The sequence below is a fragment of the Heterocephalus glaber genome, unplaced genomic scaffold (genome assembly GCF_053883595.1).
Source record: "Heterocephalus glaber isolate CG9 unplaced genomic scaffold, H.glaber_assembly_v1.0 deba00001479, whole genome shotgun sequence".
In the NCBI taxonomy this organism is placed as follows: Eukaryota; Metazoa; Chordata; class Mammalia; order Rodentia; family Bathyergidae; genus Heterocephalus; species Heterocephalus glaber.
This window is the reverse complement of record NW_028258316.1, coordinates 4,271,640-4,288,966: the sequence shown is the minus strand read 5'-3', so window position 1 is coordinate 4,288,966 and position 17,327 is coordinate 4,271,640. Positions and strand designations below refer to the sequence as shown.

At 45.8% G+C, this 17,327-nt stretch overlaps 1 protein-coding gene across 1 annotated transcript in view; it reads right to left on the bottom strand.

Moving 5' to 3' along the window:
* Positions 1–17,327, bottom strand: part of Med27 (mediator complex subunit 27) — a 186,069-nt gene that overhangs the window by 46,862 nt on the left and 121,880 nt on the right. The window contains exon 4 of the mRNA XM_004849063.3: positions 10,550–10,643. Within this exon, the coding sequence (XP_004849120.1) occupies positions 10,550–10,643 (94 nt within the window). The remainder of the gene's footprint in view (positions 1–10,549; positions 10,644–17,327) is intronic.

Below are 17,327 nucleotides of genomic sequence, written 5' to 3'. Positions count from 1 at the left end.
ATGGTTTCTTTGCTTGCCTGCTTGCTTGCGTATGTATGTATGTATGTATGTATGTATGTATGTATGTCTACATTTTTGCTCGAATGCTGACCTTCGTATGTATACACTGTAATACTCTCGGACCAGAGTTTTCTCATCTTCCACTTTAGCCTCTCCTTTCTCAATGTCTGATGACTCCCTGAAACTCGTGTGTGTCCCAAGACATATACACTTATTCTACTTGCATTTTTATGCATTTTCTTCTTCCACTTTTTGTTTAGGTTATTTCTCCAGTGTAGAAACAAGTAACATCTACATGCTTAACTTAGTCCTCCCCGCCACATCTCTACTGCTCCTATATCAACAATGAAGTGCAGCCCAAGCTTGGGACCGCCTGCAGGACAAGCTTTCCACCCACCCGCCAGTGAACTCCTCCTGCATTTCCCTAACTCACATTTTTTTGAAAATGTTGCTCCACTGTGGTCTTGCTTTACACACTGCTTTGAGCAGTCTGGCACCAGGTGGATTCTTTTGCCCTTGTAAGTTATTTGATTTTTTTGTTTGGAAGTCTTGAGACTCCTTATGTCTGATGCCTGACAGTATTCATAGAATATCACTTAGACTTGACTGTTCCTGGTTAATTATGTCAATATGCAGTGGGTACAGGGACTCAGACCTTTAATTTCTAGAAAGCTTTATTCACTTTGCATATCAGTTCTATTCCGTTATTTCGTTTTTTCTTTGTAGACTCTGACTATACATAAGTCATTCCTTCTTTGCCTGTGTTTCATTCCAGCCCGATTCCTTCTTTCATCTTATGCCCATTCTCTTAGTTATTTCCCTTTCCCCAATGTTAAGTTTCATTTTAATCTATTTTCCCTTGAGCATCTTAAAGTTTGTTTTAAATTTCTCTGATATTAACATTTCTTCTATTTTTTTAATATAATAAATGTTCATTTCTTCATGGTTCAGACTATTTCTGTTTTTACTTTTGAATATATAATTCAAAGATTTTTTTCACGTCTCTGAGTCCTGGAGAGGATATTAAAGTGAGTTTGGATGCTGTTTTACTCCCTGTTGCTCTGTGGTGTCCACTTCTCTTGAGGAAGAGGATTTCTTTGGTTGAGGTGTCTGGGGTGGTTTAGCTTAATTGTGTCAACTTGATTGGCTTGGGAGCCACCTAGGGGGTTAGTAAAGTACACTTCTGGGTGTGTCTGGGTGGGTCATGGAGGTGTGACCCTGGGGGTCTACATATATCTAAGTATATCTAATCTCTCCTCTATCTCTCTGTCACTGTTCAACTTGGCTGCTGGGACACCATGAATCACGCATCTTTGCTCAGCCAATCTCTTCTGCCATGATGTTCCTGCCTTGGAGCCAGCTGAACATGGACTGAATCCCCCGAAACTGTGAGCCAAATTAAATCTTAAACCTCTCCTCCTTTAAGTTGTGGGTGTTGGGTATTGTATCTTAGCTATGCGAATACGAATACAAAGGTACTCATTTTTCAAAATATTATGAAACATTTAAAACATTTATTATCTAAAAAGTTGAAAGAACTGTAGAGTGAACATTCATATTTTCATGAGCTATATTCTACCATCTCATTATGTTCTATTTGCTTAACCAAGTATATGCCCATCCATTTATCTACTAGACCCATTTTATGTTTTTCATGCATCTGAAAATTGCAGACACTAGTATACTACATCCCTAAAAATGTGGGCAGTGTATTAAGTAGAGTTCAGTGCTTACTTTTAAATTGGGGGGTTAAAATTTGTTTCCAATGAAATGTACAAATCTTGAATGTACCATTCTCTAAATTTTGACAAATGCGTACAGCCATGCTACATCACAACCAAAATACAAAACACTTTTACCACAAAATGCAGTGCCAATGGCTGCCCTTCCCTCCTCCAGGCCAGCACTGCCTCATTTTTACTCCCTGAGCCCTGGCCTACATGAGGCAGTCATAGAGATGAAAGCACCCAGTGTGTTCTCCTTTGTGTGAGGCATTTTTCACTCAGCAAAGGTTAACAGTGAGAGTGCAAGTGATAGCTCAATAAGATTTGATAGTATGCTTTATTTCCTATTTTCTAACTCACAAGTAATTTGGAGCATGGCTATTCTTGGTCTTCCGACTGTATTTATGGTGAGCTTTTTGTAGCTTTATTTGTTCTTGTTTTTCTGTAATGTTTGGGATTATGTGAAGAAACTTGGCTTTGGGGAGCCATCCATAATATTTCTGATTGCCAGCATTTTCAAATATAAAGAAATTGTTTAATAATCATGCAAATAAAAAATGAGCATGATTTTGCTATATCTGCTTTATCTACCCATTTTTCTTCCCTTTTGGGGGTGGTTATGGTAAAGTATTTTAAAGTAAAACTCACACATCAATGTCATCTCAGATCTACGTATTTCAGTATCTGACTATAGAAAATACAGACCTTTAGTTTCATAGCTTTGAGGCCATTATTGTACCTAAAAAACTAACAATTTGTTGGTATCATTTAAAATTTAGACCATGTTCAAATCCTTTGGATTGCTTAACAAGTTCTACAGCGGTTTGTTTGAATTAGAATTCAACAAGGTTTATACTTTACATATCACTCATTGTCAGGACTCTTAAGACTGCCTCTCCATTTTTCTACACATCACTGAGTTTGTTGAAGAAACACAGTCAGTCGTCCAGTAGAGTGTCCTATATTTTTTTGTCTTTTACTTTTTGACTTCTTTTTTCAACCTCAGGTTTTTTAGTCACTAGTACATTTCTAATCATGTTACTGCCACTGCAACAAATATTTTGGAATGACTTTATTGACATTTGGTCTGATATACTGTTTTGATTATTCTTTTCCTTTTTTCTCTTTGAGATGGGTTCTCAATATGCTGTTCAGGCTGGGCTCAGACTCCTGGGTTCAAGCGCTGCCTTCTGCCTCGCTTCCCATGTAGTTGGGACTACAGGTAGGCGCTGCTCAACCCAGCTGTTTTGAATACTTGTAATAGTTGAACATTTTTCTCCTTAAAGTAATTCTTAATTGTTTTAGTCTCTAGACCTCTCTATGCACTTGAACATTATTGAGGACCTAGATCTAAGAGCTCTTGTTTCTGTGGGGTACATCTATTGATATTTGCTGTATTAGAAATTAAAACCAAGAAATGCTTAAAACACAAGACTACACGTGCTCTTAGGGTCAGCATGATGGTGCCATCCATATACTATGCAGTTTCTGGACAATTCCACCATGAACCTGTGCATTAATGAGAATCAAAAGGGAAAGCAAAGCTTTACTACTGTCACAAAGTAGTTCTGGTTTCATGGATCCCTCAAGGGTCTCTGCAAGGCCCTGTCCTAAGACCACAAATTGAGAGCTATGCCTTTAAGAATGGAGTTTTGGAAACAAATGTCTTTGGAATCAGGTTTGGTAAGACCTATTTTGTATATCAAAAGTGGAGGATCATAAAAACCCATTTTTCTTATAAAGTTTGTAAAATGGTAGTTTTGAAAAAAAAAAGTATTGCACCAAGAATTTCAGTAATATTCTATGCAGTGACAAAAATGTTAAAAACCTGGGTGTGAATTCCTAAAGTGACTGCTGTTGTCACATCACAGAATTTTAGTGCTGTGCCTTCAAATTGCCTGAAGGACCACTCAAGTTACTGTCTAAGAATTTGTATGTTTGGGAAAAACTCTGTTTTTCTAAATTGCTGGTGGGTGTAAATTAGTGCAACTGCTTAGGAAAATATGCTGGCATTTCCTGGGAGATTGAACATTTGCATGCTGGAAGCCGGGCATCTCCGCCATGGCACTTCCATCTTGGGCTGGACTGCTCCTGGCAGGCAGAGGCACTCCTGGTCACTATCCTACACATAGTCACTGGCCTCTGCCCACTACATGCCAGCAGCTCTCTCCCTCTCGTGACAATGAACACCATCCCCAGGCATCGCACATGTCCCCCGGGAGACTGCATCAGCCCCGGTTAAGAACCACTGCCCTCGACCAAGCAACCCCCGTTTCTAGGAGCAGATCCCAGAGAACTCCAGCCCATGGGGATCAAGGAACACAAGGTTCTCAGCAGGGCTGGTCATAACACAAAAACCCACAAGCAAACCAACTGACCACTGACAGAACAGATAGCTGAATTAGAATATATTCAGACAATGGAACACTTCCTATTAGAAAAACGAACTATAGGTAAACCAAAACTGAATGAAATTTAGTTTAAAAAATGGAGCAAAAAAATTAGTTCATGAAAATAATGCACATTGCCTTTAAAATACACGGAGTTGTGGTGCTGCTGCCTGCTTCACAAGCGCAGGGTTCTGAGTTCGATCTCCGGTACAAAATAAATAAATAAATACATACATGGAGTTAAAACAGGAAAAATTAAAGATTTTATTTACGAATACATATATATGTGAAACCCCATCCCCCGGAGAGTGGTAAAGGGAGGGCTGACGGCCCCTCCCGGGGGAGTGGCAGGGTGCTCAGCTCACAGTGCTCCAGGGTGCACACAAGGCACTGGCTCTTGTGTAAGTGGCAAGTTCACAGCACTAACCAACTGTGAAAGGGATGTGTCTGGATCAGCAATGGCACTGCCTCAGTAAGGGCTACAGTTATTCCAAATTTGTATAACTAAACTTACAATGACACAACCCTCACCAAAGCCTGGCCCTGAGTGCCTCAGTGAGCCCAGCTCCTCCCTTCTGTCTGGTCCCCTGTGTCCATCCAGCCCAGCCTCTTGGTGGCGCTGAGCTTGCCAGCCACCCTGTGGGCAGCCCTCTTCTCTGCGGCTCCACCTGCTTCCCCAGGTCTCCACGGCCCACACTGCGGCACACCCGCCCTTCCCCAGGCCCCAGCGGCATCACCTCACAGCTGCACACAAGGCGGCTGGCCTCTGGTCTGCTTCCCGTGCCCTTGTCCAGCTCCGAGTGTGCAGGGCCAGTGTCTGGTCCCTGTGAGCGATGCCCACACCCATGCCCCCGGCCCAGTGCTGAGCGAGTGTTCACTGAATCAACATGCACACTTCAGCCCACGGCTCACGGGCCAGTCTGACACTAGAAGGGGGCCCTGCAAAAAGACAAGCTTTCCCCAGAAGGCCAAGGGCATGACGGGGTTCATAGCAGGCTTCCCGACGTGTTCCACAGGCTGCCCGGAAGGTGCAGCTGTTGGGCTCGACCCTAGGGCCACTGAACTGGGACTTCCGTGCAGCCAGCCAGGCCTGTGCCCTTGCCCACACCACACTGGTGGTTCTCAGGCCCTCCGAGTGTGAGAACGAGGGCTCAGTGCAGAAATCCAAGTCACGGACAGGTGAGCAGTTTAGCATTCAACAACCTCCTCCCCTCCCTGTAACAACTTGGGGCAGAGGAACGTGAGGTAATGTGTCCAAAGGCTTTAGGAAAAGATGTGTCATGCAAGCAAGGCATGGATGTGCTAAAAACTAAAGGTTAGTTAGAAAGTGCGTTCAGAAAGACCAAGAAATGAGCTTTACTTTTAGGGTTTTTTGTAAATCAAATAACAGCTAAATAAAGATTATAAAATAACAAGATATATTTTAAATATCATGACAGAACCTTTTCTTCTTTTCTTACACTTTTATACTTAGTGGCTCTGTCAAAATTGGAGATTAATATTTTAAATGCTGAGAGAAGCCAGCAGCTTGTTCCAGTCTCTGACTCAGTTAAGCTCTTACAATATTTTGACTGTTTGAAGAAAATTAATAATGGGATGTTAGGCGGTAGATGAACTGAAACTAAATATCAACATAGCTAGATTTATTTTTGGATGACTGAGCTCATCCCTTCAAAGAACAGAAGCAGGATTCATTAGATGATGAGTTATTAACTTACACAACACCAGAACGGCCCCCAAACGGAGCAGAGAGCCACAGCGCAGTTCAAGATTACATAAGCGGCTTGAAGTTGAGCTGTCACATTAGCCAGGATGTGGAGTGTGCAGGCCACAGCTGATTACCCAAGGCTCACAAAGACAGCACAAGCTAAGCCAATAACTGTCCTGTTGGTTTCAGGATCAAACTAGTTACCGATGTCTCACCCGGGCTCTACCGAGTAGCCTGAGAGCAGAGCCCCATTCCGGCCAACATGACAGGTGCTCTGCTTTCCGCCTAGAGTGTATGCATTCAGGAAACGTGTACAAGTGCCTGTCTTCCCTTCCCGCCTTTCCTCTATCTCATCTCTGATGTGTGCACATTCTGTAGGTCCCCGAGGTGAAGAAGATTTGAACTTGTCCTTCCGGGTCAACCACCACCCCGAGCTGGAAGGTGATGCTCCTGTTTCTGACGGTGCCTCCTGGCCAACAGTGAGAGGCTGGTTAGCCCGCAGATGAGCCAAACTGACCTCAACTTCCTAAAACAGAAGGCTCCCAAGTGTCAGTTCTGCGCTGCTCTCCGACCCCTTCTGCACTGCAGACTGATGGTGACAGCCCTGGGCCCTCGAGCTGCAGCTCACATCCTGTACCGCACAGGCTCTCAGCTGTCTGGCACCGGCAGCACAGCAAGGGAGGACACCGAACTGGCCTTTGTCTATGGTCTGGCTGGAGTTCAACGGCTTCTGCTGTTTTCCCATGCAGACAGATGCACGAGGAATTCGAGAACCCTCTACTCTCATTCACCAAAGTCAAAGAGATTCAGAAGAGCAGCAAAGTCCATGGAACACGCTGCTGGGGGACATGCCTGCTACCAGGAGCCACTTCGGGGGCCCATGAGGATAACTGGGCAGGGGCTAGTGTCACACTTCATAATGCGGTGACTCCTAGGAAGAAGGGTCCCCCACTGCTCTCTCCCGTCCCTGGCTTGGACCAAGGCTTGAGGCAGTGGGACTGCAAACTCAACCCCAGCCTACTGAGACCCTGTCTCACAATAAAACATTTTTAAAAGGGTGCAGGATCTAGCTCAGTACGCAGGTATGAGGTTCAATCCCTAGTACTTCAACAAACAAACAAAAATATCCTGGGTGTGTGTGTGTGTGTGTGTGTGTGTGTGTGTGTGTGTGTGTGTGTGTGTGTGTGTGTGTGTTGGAATGCTTATGACAATATTATTTAAGACCCTACACTGGAAAGATATCTCGACAAGAGAGAGAATAAAGTGGGGTACAGAATGGACTATTAGGCAACAATGAAGATGATCAAACTAACAGATGCCGCCGATCACAGGACCCACCTCAGATACAGTGCACGTAGCAGGTGCTATTTTTATAAAGCTCAGACTCAGGATACTTACAGATGCACACACATGACGCAAACTACACTGTGAGAGGGAGAAAGGGGGCGGCCCTAGGTTGGAGGTGACCTCAGGTGGAGAGGCAGGGGTCGGGGAGAGGCACACACTGGCTCTCTTCTGCTTCTCAAATTCACACCGTGAGCTCATGGGCTTATCTGTGCTTTATAATTGACATATACATTACATACATTTCTTTGTATCACTCAAATGACATAAAAATGTTTAAGGAAAAAAAAAAATCCCAAGCCTGAGGTCTGGCAGTGCAACTCTCACGCCCCCACACGAGCTGCGCTTGTGTCTGAGCTGGGCTGGGTCCCAGCTGCAGGAGCCAGAGCAGCGAGGCCAGCCTTCTCCGTCAGATGAAGACAGTCGGGACTACCAGAGGCTGCTGGGAGGACCCAGCGAGGCGAATGTGATGTTCACCTGTCACCGTGCGCAGACTGCTGCTCTCGCTTCCCCTCCCTCCGCTCGAAGGCCTCGATGACAAGTCATTTGGGCCCTTAGGCCCCCAAAGGACACTCTCTGGTTCCATGTCTGGAGCTACCCTGGTTTCCATCCCCCATGGCACAGCACCTCGCATTATGAAACCACAATGCAACAACAAAAGCCAGCCCTTTCCTTGCCTCCTTGAATTAGGCCAGGTTTCGGCCCTCTGAATGTAAGGAAGCCTGCTTCCGGGGGAAGGGCTACCCTTTTTACAAGGCACAAGCACCGCACTTCTTCAGCCTGAGGGGCAGGGTCCTGGGTAGAGACGGCTCCGTGCGTGCGTGCGTGCGTGTGTGTGTGTGTGTGTGTGTCTGGTCCGGTCCTGCTCTAGCAGCCTCCTAAGGGCCTTTCACACCAGTCTCGCTGGCTGCTCAAGCCACCCAGAATACACGGTGTTCCAGACTCATCTCCAGAAACACTTCCAACTCTTGCCCACACCTTCTGCCTTGCTGCTGTGCTGATGGCCCAGGTGCCCACTGACGTCTGGGCACGGGGACCAGCAGAGATTGTGGGGAGGTGGCAGCTGTCCGACCCGATTTCCCTCCAAGGTGAGGACGCCCTTCCACTCCCCTCACAGGACCTGGAGTGGCAGCTCAAACTGCTCAGAGACTCGAAACCTAAGAAAACACCACTTTCAAAAGCAGAAGCCAAATAAAGTGATTCTGTCCCATGTGTGACTACCCAGCTGGCCATGTGATCTGAGTCTAGTCACCCTTCCCTATAAACAGGCACTGCTGGCTGTGAGTGCCTGTATCCCTGAAGACAGATAAGAATCAGGCAGCCAGATGCACAGATCTGAACGAGCCACTGTGCATGAGCTACAAACGCAGGGGCCTGTTCCCTTGAACGGCGCCCCGGCCCCCATCAACCTACTGGAACCGAACCCCATGGAAAGCATTGTGAATCGGAAGCCTGCTCTCTCAGGCAGGAGTAACTAATGTCCCTGGCCTGTCTGCTGACAATACCCGCACTCCGCCAACCGCTTCACTGCAGATTCCTACCCTTATCGTGAGATGGAAGCCCAGTGACCCAGAAATAATTTGAACAAACCTATTTCACGAAGGACATGTTCGTTTTTATCTTCATTAACTCTCTTGTCCTGGGATCTAGAGGATGTGGTTTTTTTTTTTTGGTACCAAGGATCGAACTCAGGTCCTTGTGCTTGCGCAGCAGGCGGCAAAACCACTGAGCTAAATCCCTGGCCTAGAGGATGTTAACATGTAGGCAATTTATACATTTAACAGAAGCAGAAAATACTGCATGTTTTGTAGACAGATACCTTTATAGAAGGAAAATTCTTTTCTTTTTCTATCCAAAGAACACTGTTATCCCCTTTTCTATATTTTAACTGAAAGAATTTTATAGAAAAGTAGCACATTACCCAAATGAGCTTCACCCACTTTTTTCACAAGCGGAGACTGCACACTTAACAAGCTCACACCCTCCATTAGGAGAAAAGCGAGTGTGCACACACGCCAGCCAGGGCCTCCAGACGGATGGCTCGAGCGAACAGCAGCTGGTCTGGATGACTGCGTATGTGGAAGGATTCACACAAGTGAAATGCTAAAACTGGGGAGTGCCCACCAGCTCTAAGGTGGCAGCACTGATAAGGAGTGTTCAAAATGTACAGCAAATGTTTGAATTTTAAAAAGTATTACAGTAAAAGATACGCCACCATTAATCCCTTCAAAATCCACCCCCTTGCTCCAAACCCACTTATCTCATTGTTCTTGTCACTTTCTGAAGCAGTTCTTAAAGTCTTTTTTGTGTGTTTACCAGGTATGATCAAAAACAGGGTGAACGCTGCTGCTGAGTGTCATCCAATGGAAAGGCAGGCTCATAAAAACATGGTGTGTCCTTATTCTGCAGATGTGGCACTGTGCGTACCGGGGATCAAACTCAGGACCTTGCAGTTGCCAGGCAGGTGTGATGTCACTGAGCAAAATCCCTGGCCCTGAGGGGAAATGTTTTGAAAGAATTCAGGACATTAAGACACTCACGAAAGAGGACTTCCAGAACTACTTCAGAAGGTGGCAAGGATGATGGGATAAGTATGTTCAAAGTGACCAGGAGGATTTTGAGAGAGATTCATGGCAATGTACCTTCTGCTGCAATAATTTAGGGGAGAAAAAAATATTTACACATTCACTGTATTTTTTGATCACACCTTATAGCATGACCTACCATTTCTGGTCTACTGTATTTCCAAAACATACTGTCCTTGGTGAATTCATAAAAATACAAACATCAGTGGAGAGCTTGTGAGGCCAAGCTGCTCAGAACAAAACCAAATCAAAAAGAACAAAACCAGAGGTCATTGGTGACTCAGAAACTTTCTTCATTTATGTGATGTTCTTTTTTATTGTTTTGGTACCCAGGATGGAACTTAGGACCTTGCGCTTGCCAGGCAGGCGCAGCGCCATTGAGCTATATCCCGACCCTTACGTGATGTTCTTATAATTGACTTCCATGAAAGCTGCTTCTGTTTTAGAAGAGTGGTTTTTTTTAGCAGGATCTAGTAGCTGAGCATTACTTGTGTCTAATGCACCCCTTTGAAAACTATAAAACAGATTCACTGCGATGTTATCGGGTGGTGTGTTTGCTCATGAAGTGACTTAAAGTGACAGTGCAGTGTCTTTCCTCTCTGGTTAACTCTCACATGAGTCTGCAATTTTCTTCAAAAGTAAGGATTCAAAGTACAGAATTTTTAACCCACAGAACTCCAGTAAAGAAAATACACTATTCGCCATCACATGGGGACTTCATCTCCTGTCGATAGACCCTACCGAGCAGGGCCGGAGTTACTTGGAAGGCAAGTTTCCTTCCAAGCAGGGAGGTCTTACCAGAAGCATCGCTGATGTCCCATTGGGTCTGGACAGGTGGATGGACATTTCAGGGAACATCCTGTCGATGCGGCTGATCACATCGTCAACGTATCTAGTAGGGAAAAGAAACAAATGTGTGAACAGGAGCCCTACTCAAGGCTGCACTTCCAAGTACAATTTTTATCAATGTGATGCATTTTAATGAAAGCAAACAGTACTGTAAGGCTTCTTGTGAAAAAACATCACTCCTTTCTTCCTCACCTTGCCTTCTTGGACCTGACCATTTTTAGTGATTTCTTATGATACTTACTTCTGTATTCTAAATGAAGTGTTTTGAATTAAGCCGCGGCCCACTCTCTCCTACAGGAGACCAGAGTGCCGCTGAGTCCCCTTCCCTCCCTGCCCTCTGTCCGGGGCGCTTGGGGCTGGGCGTCCGGGCTGGGGCTCCCCTGCTGCTCCCCTCTCGGGGCCACCAGTCACTGAGTAACCAATTCCTTGGGATAAATTCCTCTGTCTTAAATGCCCAGAGTCATTCCTATTTTACCAGTCGATTCTAATTCAAATTATAGTATAGCACAACTTTTGCTGAAATCACTACTGTGCTTAGATTCCACGATCTCTGCTTTAAGTTTTAAAAACAGAACCACATAGGTGCTTATGACTAATTTATTTACTTATATAGCTTCCTATTTTCCTGAAGGTCTATTTTATGTTTTTATTTTATTAGTTTTTTACATAACTATTATTTTATTCCTAAATTTTGACTCTAAAATCTCTCTTACTACAGTGAAACCTATCAGGCAAGCTACCAAAATGGAGCCCTTCTGGCCCAAATGGTACCTGTATCCCATAAATCACTGAGACCACAGACATCAAGCACTTGGCGTGGTGTCCGGCACATATTAGGGACTCAGATTCTAAGCGCTCCTTTTTCTAGTTCTACCACACCAGGGACTATTCTGCAAAAGTGCTCCCTCTCAGCAAGACGAGTCCCCCCTGTGGTGGATGGCTCACTGTGAGCTGCCAGCCCCTCAGCACAAACACGTGTGTGTCTGCTCAGGCCCCTGGAGAATAAGATCACACTAGTGTGTGTGATCACCTAATCACACCGGGCACACGGGGGATGGAGAAGAATTGAGACGCAGAACTATCTATGAAGGGTTTTGCATTAGATTTTTATATCCATTGGATATGACAAATTAAATTACACATCCATTAAGTCAGGGGAGGGTAATTGCTCTCTCCGGGGGAAGGAAGAGATAAGCTCTTCGTGTGCAACATGAAGAGATTTCACTCCGAAACCCGTGGCTCATGAGAGACAGCAGACAACATAATGCCGTTTATCAGACAGTGAACACTAACACATCCACTCGGAGAGAGTCAGAAACTAAGCCTGCAGACCAGCTCACCAGGGTTTCCTCAGTGAGCGTTATGTGCAGCTTTAAGCTCACACTGAAGGGCACCTGGCATAAGGACAGCAGGCCGGTGGCGACTGAGGAGGGCAGAGCGCAGGGGGAGAGAGGCCCGAGGGCACTGCTTGCTCCTGGGCGGAGTGGGAGGCTCTGGTACCCACCCAGGCCACAGCAGGCCACAGCTTCTACAGACAGTACAGTGCCAACACCTGTCATCTTCCCTCTCTTGAAAGGACCACAACATGAAGGGGAGGCATCCAAAGGAGAACCTGCTTAGAAAGAGCAAGGGTGTTTCTTAAAGGAAGGCCTTGTTCTGTTGCTTCGGTAATGGTCTAGAGAACAATGTTCCCAGGCAGCTATGAGACAAGACCACACACACCCTCGTGCCTGGCCTCCTCCTAGTCACAGCTGCACTGTGTACAGCCTTGCATCTAAGCTTCAACGCTACCAAAAGTGAACGGTGAAGAAAGGAGGAAATCAGCTCACTTTTCACACCATCAATGGCTACTGAAACAGAGGGAGACACTTCACAAAACTTCATGCCACAAGTTTACACCAGGCCCCTGAAACACTTCTGCATTTATAAACTTCTGTCCTAACTCTGTGTGTCTTAAACCTAGTTTCTTCCAACTCAGCAGGAAGCAAAAATCCACTGTCCTGTGTGAATGGAGGTCACCGCTAAGTACATGCTAATGAGAGGGGCAGGCGATGTATTCTGAGCTGATCCTCAATCAATAGCCATCATAGCCCCGGACAGGAGAAAGCAAATGAATATGCAGCACTTCAGTGCAAAGGTAACATCATGGTTTGCTCTCCCTTGTACCTTTCACCTTGAAGCCTTGCAAATCCACTCTGGAAAACTAGTCTCTTCAGCAGGCTAGGAAAACAGGTCACACAAGAGCCAGAAACCAAGCACAGTGTGTGGGCTCCCAGAATTCCATAGCAACTACCTGACTGGAGGGCCAGCATCCTGTGTGGGCACATAACAGATTCCAGCCATTTCTAAGTCCTTATCTACCGGGCCTTTATTCAAAAGGGGAGGCAGCTGCAGAAGAAAAACAGAACCCAGGAAAAATATCTGCAGTTGGCAGGGGGAAGCAGAAAGGTCTGGGCTGGATCTTTTGTTTTTGTTGCTTCCCCAAGCAGTGATTTCAGATAAAGCTCAGCAGACTCAATTCAAAGATTTTATTAGGCAAAAGCACATTTTAAGAAGACTTTTTCATTCACATGCCTACACAAAGGCAATGCAAATTTCTTTGTTACAGGTGACATTAGGTATTTGCCAGAAAGAGAAGGAGAGAAAGTCAGCTGTAGCTTTAGCAGAAGAAAACAATGTCTAGATTCAAGAAGTAAAAATCAAAACACTTCCTTTTTAAAATAGACTCAGCCTTCGAGACAGAAACCAGCACAAGTGGCAAATGGAAAGTCTGGAGACAGAAGAGGCTTTCTTCCTGCTGAGGGTGGGGCCAGCAGGGGAGGAGGTCCTTGGCCGCACCCCAGGCCGTGATGCTCCAGCACAAAGCTCAGCTGCCCCAAGCAGGGCTGAGGACAGGTAGGAACAGCGTGCTCTCCTCCCACACTGCCACCATATGCCACATTCCATTCTGTGCAGAATCAAATCACTTTAATTTTTACCTTTGGAATATAGGCAAACAAGCAGTCACACAGCAGTGGTGACTAGTTTACACTTGAGCAGACGTGGCGCGGAAAGACATTAATTTGGTGCCAAATTGAGCAGTGAGTCACAATTTGCACATATCTGTCAACCTGTTAACAGGGTAATAACTTGGAAAGATTGCTGTTCCTATTTACATTACAGGAGCCTTTCGAGAATAGAGAGCTGCTTGTTTCTCCTTCTCCAAGCACTCAGCCTATGAGCTGGCTTGACGGCTCAAGGGCCAGGTGGGAACAAACTTCCAGAAATCACAGGTTCAGACCAAAGTGTGATTTGGACTTCAGGGTTTGCAGGCAGAATATGAACTTTTAAGCAACCAGAGAGTCCTGCTTTCCTTGCCCTGCTCCCTCATCATAGTCAGATGCTCCATGTTTCTGATTCCATCTTCTCCAAGGCAAACCAACCAGCTCTCTGGAAGTTCTTCATGGCTTCCTGGGACCCAGTTTCCATCTCCACAACCACAGCATCTCTGCTTCGTCAAGAAACAGGTACACCACTCTCAGATTCTAACACTAATTTCTGGAGCCTATCAGTCTGGTTTTCTTAATTTTCCTCAAGAAGCTCAGCTTGCTCCTTTACAGGTTCTTCACGGGAGAATCTGGGACTGGACAGTGTTCCAAGAGGCGAGCTGCGTGGCCTCCCCTCACATCACCCTACGGAGTCCTGGTCCTGCTGGACAGCCCGGTGGTCTCAGAGCTGCTGGACAGTGTCTCCTCCACCACTGTACCCCTGCACTCAGCCTGGTGCAAAGACACACAAATGTTCCCTCCCAAATCCAAGGCTTTCCACAAGTGTGTGGAAGACAACTGAGTTTTCCAGCTCATTTCAACAGTGGTTCTGACTGTTGTGTCACAGACCCCTTGGAGAAGGTACTGAAAACTGAAATACATGCCTGCACAGTATTTATGTAGTTCTGTCAGCTCACAGGCCCCCAAAGTTAAGCACCCTGTCTGGACCCTTTCCAGACTTGGAAGTCTCCAGTGTTCTTCGCTGCTTTCTGAGGGCTAAGTCTTTTCCAGGGCAGCTATTTCCGTGTGGCAGTGAGGCCCCAGCCCAGTGCAGATGGGAACACGAGGAAGGGGTACAGAGGCCCAACGGCTCCCTCCAATGGCTCAGGCAGCCCAGAATGGCTCTGTGATGGAGCCCTTAGGTTAGTGTTTACTTGTTTTTAATAAATGAGATTTGCATATATTTATTATGTGCATGTGTTTTGAAACAGTATTCATACATTGTGGAATAGCTAAATCAGGTGAACTGACACATGCAGCACCTCATGCACATTTTTTTGTCTGTGGTGAAAACAATTAAAATCTACCTCTCCACAATCTTCACAACACATTGTTATCAGCTGTAGTCATTTCTTGAGCTTATTCTTCCCAGCTGAAAATTTGTATCTTTCAGCCAGCATCCTCCATCTCCCATTCCGAGTTCTTAGTAACTACCATTTTACTGTTTCTATGAATTAACTTTTCTAGACCCACATAAAGTGAGACCATATGACATTTGTGTCTCTGTGACATGGTGACCTCCTGCTTCTCCCATGTTGCAAATGACAGGATTTCCTTGTTTTTAAAAAAGCTAAATAACATATGTACGTATTTTCTTTATTCACTGATTGGTTAATGAACACTGAGGTTGATTCTATATCGCAACTATTACAAACAATGCTACAACAAACGTGGGGGTGTGAAGTCTCTCCAAGACACTTCACTTCCTGTAAATTTACACCCAGCAGTGGGGCTGCTAATCATATGGTACTTCTAGTTTTAATTTCTGAGGAACCTCCATACTGTTTTCCATAACAGCCACACTAACTTATATTCCCACTATCAGTGAGCAAATGATCCCTTTCTCCACTTCTCAGTCAACACTTGTCATTCATTTGTGTGGATATTGAAACAGCGGTCTCTCGCTGTTAACGAATCCCTCCAACAAGATGAGGGACATGTGATCATGACCTCAGGGGTCATGTGACTATAGGTTAGCAGCCTGGCCCTCCCAGGCCCCATTCCCCGTGCCTTGCAGAGTGCCTCACTTGGCCACAGAAGGTGAGGCACAGTCAGAATCAATCTCTGGTGGCCAGGGGCCAAGAAGACCCTTCAGCTGAGCTGCTTCATGCCTGGGGGGCTCCCTGGGGGATTCTCAGTGTAACTACTCCTGCTCCCCAGTCCTGGTCATCATTCTTATGCTGCAAGACTCTGTGTTTCAGCTTAAACAATAGCACTCCCCTATCAATGTTCCCACTTCATATGGCTCTTGTAATTGCTCCAGTGCATTTGTCATTACACAATTTCTGAGTGATTGTTTCTTAGTCTAGCTTCCCTACAGGACTCTGGGATCAGGGGACTGCCTCGTCCATGGGGAGCCCCAGCACTGGGCCACAGTGCCTGGTACCCAGCAAGCGATGCTTAGAGGTCTGCTGAACAAGTGGATGGAACCTTAGGAGATAGCCACAGAGCCCCAGATTAGGCCATTAAGAAACCCACACAAGGCAAATTTCTCCTTAGCAGGTGAGGATCTGAGGTGTGGGAGAGTTCATTCTATAAGCTGCCAAGTCACCACCAACAGGAGCCAGAGAGCTCCACAAAACCAGCCTCAAAGAAAGCAGACACCCTTTCAAGTCCCTGGGCTTAATGTGCACCCACAGAATCCCTGCATCTGTTCTAGTAGGAGCTCGATGCCTCTTAGAAGCAAGAACCTTCTAAGGAAGGCTGCATTAACATGCCAGTTGAAAATGGTGCTTTTAATGAACTAATTAATTCTGCAAAACAGGAGTACAAAGATGTGTGCTACCAAGCTGGGATTACAATACCAAAATGATAACAACACAGAATGTGGAAGACATTTCTAAAGATATCAATTTTGTAAAACATGAATTTTCTATTCTATACTTTAAGCTGCATGGCAAACTATTGGTTATTAAAGCTTAAAATAATTTACTGGACAGATGGCTTAGTTCTCTAAAGTCTGACCCTTGTCAAAAGAAAAAAACAAAAAAACAAAAATCCCCACAAGTCTGGCCCCCAGCCAGCGATCTCGTTAGTGATGCTTGCAGCTCCAGCCGGATCTAAACAGCATCTACCCCACAGTGTATAAGACACATGCTGTCCACTTTCCCCACCCATACACAATCCAAGAGTCAGGGGTGCACCGATTCAAAAGCCACCTTTTCAGGAAAAGGGTGAGGCCCAGCAGCCACCACGAAGGGAGCTGGTTGCGAGATCTGAGAGTGACTGAAGCTCTTCCTTCCCACCTGTCCACAGCACCCAGGCTGAGAAGCCCTGACAGTGGGTGGGAACAGATGGGGGCTTGTTTAATTACTCATGAAGGAGCCTGACTGAAACTACAACCACCCATCTCATGCTGCTGGAGAGAGAAGCTGGAAACGCAGGTCAAACTCGCTCGCACCCAGGATTTGTAAAATGTTTGCATCATGGCTGTGAAAGATTCTGTTATTCTGCCAAGAGAATGAAAAGTGCTTTCTAAAGTATGTGTCCAAAAGCAAACCCAGAGACAGAACCATGAGCACTTGCTCAGGTGTTGATGCGTCTCTTGCCACACTCCCTTCCCAACCCTACACATCTGGCTACACACTCACTGCCCGCTGCCCGCTGCCCGCTGCCTGGGCCCTTTGAGAGGAAAGCCTCTCAGGAACTTCAGCCTCTCCATGGCAGCTCGAGCCCTAGGCAGACCGGGCTGGGAGGTGGAA